Genomic DNA, 5,527 nt, shown 5'->3' with positions numbered 1-5,527 from the left:
GTTTATGCTACTTATCGATAATTAAGGCGACGAGCTGGCAGAAATGTTAGCACGCCGGGCGAAATACTTAGCGGTATTTCGTCTGCCGCTACGTTCTGAGTTCAAATTCCGCCGAGGTCGACTTTGCCTTTCATCCTTTCGGGGTCGATATGATCGACTTAATCCGTTTGTCTGTTCTTGTTTGTAAAGAAATAAGAAACTGTAGCACGGCGGGCAAAATACTTAGCGACATTTCATTCTTGTTTACATCCTGATTTCAAATGCCGCCGGAGTCGACTCTGCCTTTCATTTTTCGGGGTCGATAAAGTAAATACCAACTGGCCAGCGGGAGTCGATATAATCGACTAAACCCCTTCCCTAGAACCACCGGCCTTGTGCCAAAATTTGAAGCCAATATAAATCGACAATCGCCGGGAAAAATGCTTTGCGGCATTTCGTCCGTCTCTACGTTCTGAGTTCGAATTCCACCGAGGTCGACTTTGCCTTTCATCCTCTCGGGGGTTGATAGAATAGATACCAGTTTATCACTGGGGTAGATGTAATCGATTAGCCTACTCCCACGAACTTGCTGGCCTTGTGCCAAAATCTTTGAACTCAATGTTTATCTATAAATGATGCCAAATAAATGTTTTCTTTTAAAACATTAAATTCCTCCAGGAAAGTTGTATGTTAAGTTGTCTCACGTCACTGTAGAATTGTCTCTTATTTTCGCCCCCAATGAATGATGATATGCAGGTTCGATTCTAGTAAAACTCACACACCGGCCTGGAGATTATCCATTGAAAAAAATATCACATAACAAAATATACACATTTCTATGTACGGTATCTCTATAGCGATGTGATATAATTTTAACAATAATTATTTCTAGAAGACTTAAGGAATCTTTTCTACGCAGTCAGCCCACCTGTTAGAAATAGCAGCCAAATCTATCCCAAATAAACTCATGCCTTTAAAAATTAATCGGTGCAGCGTGTGTTTGGTGGGGGTGGGGTTGCTTTGGATAATGTGTACCTAGTTAAACATTGCTTTTCTAAAAAGGTTGGGTGGTCACAGTTGGATGGCTTTGACCATAATGTCTGTACGATCAGTGTCGGTGCTGGGTTATTCAACAAAATCGATTATATACACACATAAAAGTAATCACACACACACACACACACACACACACACACGTGTTCTGAGACATAGGCATTACACGAGAACAACCATAACCACACGCACACAAACATGCAAGCAAGCACTAACTAACAACACACACATCGTTTGAAGTAACGGACAGGACAAAATGCCTCGTCACTTCGTCAGTGTCCGGCTGTAATTCTGCTAAGAACTTTAATAATAAATCTCACAGAAAACCATACATAGATAGCATAACATTACTTTACATATATAAAGAGAGACAGACAGACAGACACAAACAGACACAGGCGGAGAGAATTATGAACAGGGACTTACGAAAGCTACACAGATACCCACAGATATAGATAGGATGATTCACATATATATGAATATATGAACACATGTAAACACACACACTCTCGCAATCATATATACGTATTTTCTGCGATACAGGTTTTTATGCATGTCTGTCTGTCTACTCCACTCTTTCGCGCGCGACACACACACACACACACACACACACACACACACACGCATACATGCATTATATTTAGATGTGTGTATGTGTGCGAGTGTGTCCGTGCGTTGATATATTGATTAATGTTAATGCGTAGTACGTATTAGTTATGGCTATATATATATACGGACACACACACACACACACACACACACACACACAGACGCACAAGTACACATTTAAAATGTACAGGTTATGTATGCGGGCACGTAGATATGTATGTACGTATGTATGTATGCATGTATCCATGTATGTGTGTATGTATGAATACATGTGGTAGGTAAATAAACTTATACTTTTACACACACACACTCGAACGGATATGCAACCGACAAAACTACAAAACCAGACACAAACATACATAAACATGGCATGTGTGTGTGTGTGCGAGCGCGTGTGTATGAGTGTGTATATGTACGTGTATTCGTATGTTTACACACAAAGATATACGCACCGGTTTGTATTTAATTGCAGATCAATTTCCATGTTATATAAACTTTAACAAACTAGTGATAAGAGACAGTAAAAAAATAAAACAAAATAACATCTACTTACTGACACATTCCTTAGCATTTTGCTCCGTCGCTCGTGACCATGGTATATCGAAATGAAAGGTTTTGCACCTCTCACAAGAATCTCCAGCCGTGTTGTGTTGACAATTGCATACGGTTTGACCATCGCTGTTTTTACTGCATGAACTGGCGTGACCATTGCATTTGCAACGGCCACCGACAGCCAGGTTAGACAGAGAGTAGTAATAACTCTCTCTGGCTCCGACTTCGCCTGAATTTTCATCTCCAAAGGTACTCAACTTGTCAAAGACGAACATTATGTCTGTAGCGGTGACCCAGTCCCATAAGACGGGGCTGTTATCGAAATCCGCGGGTCGGTTCTCCAGGGTATTGAACGCTACTCTTGTACCCCCCGATGTATTTATATTGCTGTGCACGTTACTGCACAGTGCTTCCTGTTGGTTAGCCTTCGTGATCACCACTCCAGGTTTTTTCCCGTACATTTTGATGCAGTTGCGCGAATAATATTGAAAGGGTATCCATGAGCGGCCGAAATCCATGCTTTTGTAAATGGCCATCGAATCAGGTTTGGCCGAACAGAATTGGAGTAGAATATATGTAAGTTCATATTTTTTACCCAGTGACAACTTAAGGGTAACATTTTTCGGGTACTGTACGAAGGGCTCAGACATCCAACAGGTGAGATTGTTTGAGTTATTATTGTCCGTAAGATAAGAGGCCGGGTGTCGGCGCTTCGGGTGTTCCGCATCACAAGTGAAACAATTTCGGACCACTTTACCATCTTTGTCCACTGAGGACTTGCAATAGCGACTTGGTGGGGTGCCACACGTTGACGAAGCCACCACTTCTTTCCCGTAGGCTATATTTACAAATTCGGCTACGCACATTTTCGGTTTGTTCAAAGAATCATAGCAAGAGTTCGGTGCTGTCGGTTGATCATCCATAATCCTGTCGGCCAATGTTATCGGTAAAGCGTAACAGACCCAGAGGAATAGCCCTACATAGAGTGACCGTAGAACACAGCGTGAAGCCATTGTTTTTCTGTGTGAGGTAACACAAGAATCAGACCGACCATATCGCAGTCCTGGTAACAACGATGGTAGCATGGCGGCGGAGGCGGCGGCGGCGGTGGTGTACATGGCCAGCTAGACTAGCTAAATCCACCACCAGCAGAGATGTAAGGTTATTTGTCTCAGCATCCAGACAAAACCATGGAAACTCTGGGTAAAGTTAGAATGTGATGGTAATAATGATTAAATGAGTGCGATGTCGATAATGATGATGATGATGATGACGATGATGATGCAGATGGATGCTGGTGAAGATGCGGATCTTTGTTGTGGTAGTAGTGGCGGCTTAAAATGATGGTGTCTTTCTGAGTTGGTTAGTTCCGTGAACGCAGTTTTATGTTGAATAACATAAACACACAATACACACACGCTTAATGCACATACACATGTACACACCGTACACTTCCTACTCACACCTACTTATATATATATATATATATATATATATATATATATATATATACGCACGTGCGCGTATGTGTGGGGGTGGGAGTGGTTGTTTTTGTGCACGTAAAGTTATATATATATATATATATATATATATATATATAAATAATATATATATATGTGTGTATATATATATATATATATATATATAATCCAAGTAGATTCCAGTAGTTTTGTAAATTTTTCTTCAGATAATGTATTTGAAAAGTTGTTTTGTTTTTTTTGTTTTTTTTTTTATATGGACAAAATATTTTTTGTATTGTTATATCGAAGTGTATAGGTTCGCATATATTTTAATATGCATACAGAAATATGTGTGTATGTTTGTATGTATGTATATGTGTGTGCTTGTGTGTGTGTGTGTGTGTGTGTGTGTGTGTATGTGCGTGCGTGTAGATAGAAATATAATTATATTAAATATAGATATATATACTATATATATATATATATATATATATAAATATATATATATATAGTTATATATATATATATATATATATATATATATATATATATATATATATATATATGTATATATATGTATATACGTATGTATTTATATATCTTTTGTATATGTGTGTATATATATTTAATATATGTGTGTATGTGTGTGTGTGTGTGTGTGTGTGTGTAAATGTTAGTGTATGTATATGTATAGGTAAAAAACTATATAAAGGTGAAGTGTAGATGTTTCACAGCAAGTCTAACTCCATAGGTGGTTCGCTCTGAATGTCTTTATAGCTCCAAGGCGGCAACGATTTACTTTCACTAAGGAGAGAGATGGTAGGAGGGGAGAAGAAGGAGGAGGAGGAGGAAGAGAGTGGTAGAAGGGGTTGGGTATATGTGTGAGTGAATGGGAGTGAGGAGCCACTGGATAGTGTGAGTGTAGGTGAGAGTGAGAGTCAAGAGGGACTTGGACGTGAGGAGGGGGACGGATGAATGAAAGAATCCGGTGGAAGGGATTGAGGGACGTGCGGCGAGCGTAGAGGAGGGTGAGGAAGAGGGTGAAGTTTTAAGGTTGGGTGAGGGAGAAATGGGAAGATAATGTATGAGAGAGAGGGGAAGAGTAAAAGAGAGAACGCGTGTGACAGAAATTGTGAGACGACGAAGGAGGGGGAGTGTGAGAGATATGTTAAGGAAAGAGGGACAGAGCTTGTGCGAAAGAGAAAGAGAAGGTGGGAGGTCGTGAGAGATAACGGGGGAAGGGGAGCGCGAGAGACGATGGAAGAGAGAGGGAGAGAGAGAGTTAGGCAGAGACAGAGAGGAAGAGCTGGAGATAGAAATAGTAAGAGGGGTGGACGATAAAGAATTACGACAGAGTAAAAGTTAAAAGAAAGAGAAAAAAGAAAAGAAGCTAAAGGAAAAATTAAGAGAACGGGAATGAGAAGAAGGCGGAGGTAGAAGGGGAGGAAAATAATGACGGTGAAGCAGATGAGGAAGAGGAAGACGATGGAAAGTGTCTAAGGAGTCAGCTGTTTAACCCCCCCTCCCTCGGTGTTTTCACCTGTGATATAAATACACACATACATACAATCTCTCTTATGTTCGAAAATACATTCAGACCACATAGGCATACGACACACACTTACGCAGTCACACTGGGACTTAACGTTTTATATATTTCTAGGTGAGGAGTGGATGAGAGTGTGTATGTGTATGTAGGAGTAAACATAAGTGTAGTAAAGTTTGTGTAACTCCCTGTGTGTGAGAAAGAGACTCTGTGTGTGTGTGTGTGTGTGTGTGTGTATGTGCATATGTGAGAGAGAAAGACAGAGAGAGAGAGAGAGAGAGAGAGAGAGAGATCTATGTAGTTTCGAGTTACATCTTTTTCGGCTTTA

At 40.2% G+C, this 5,527-nt stretch overlaps 1 protein-coding gene across 2 annotated transcripts in view; it reads right to left on the bottom strand.

Moving 5' to 3' along the window:
• LOC106876201 (netrin-1) overlaps positions 1–4,624 on the bottom strand; it is a 387,684-nt gene extending 383,060 nt beyond the window's left edge. The window contains exon 1 of one of the 2 annotated variants that reach the window (XM_014924662.3): positions 2,195–4,624. In XM_014924662.3, the coding sequence (XP_014780148.1) occupies positions 2,195–3,311 (1,117 nt within the window). In that variant the 5' untranslated portion in view covers positions 3,312–4,624. The remainder of the gene's footprint in view (positions 1–2,194) is intronic. The other variant, XM_014924671.3, reaches the window with a different exon arrangement.
• Between the last annotated feature and the right edge of the window lie 903 nt (positions 4,625–5,527).

Source organism: Octopus bimaculoides, chromosome 8, assembly GCF_046866305.1.
Source record: "Octopus bimaculoides isolate indiv1 chromosome 8, ASM4686630v1, whole genome shotgun sequence".
Taxonomy (NCBI): Eukaryota; Metazoa; Mollusca; class Cephalopoda; order Octopoda; family Octopodidae; genus Octopus; species Octopus bimaculoides.
This window is presented reverse-complemented; position numbering and strand designations above follow the sequence as displayed.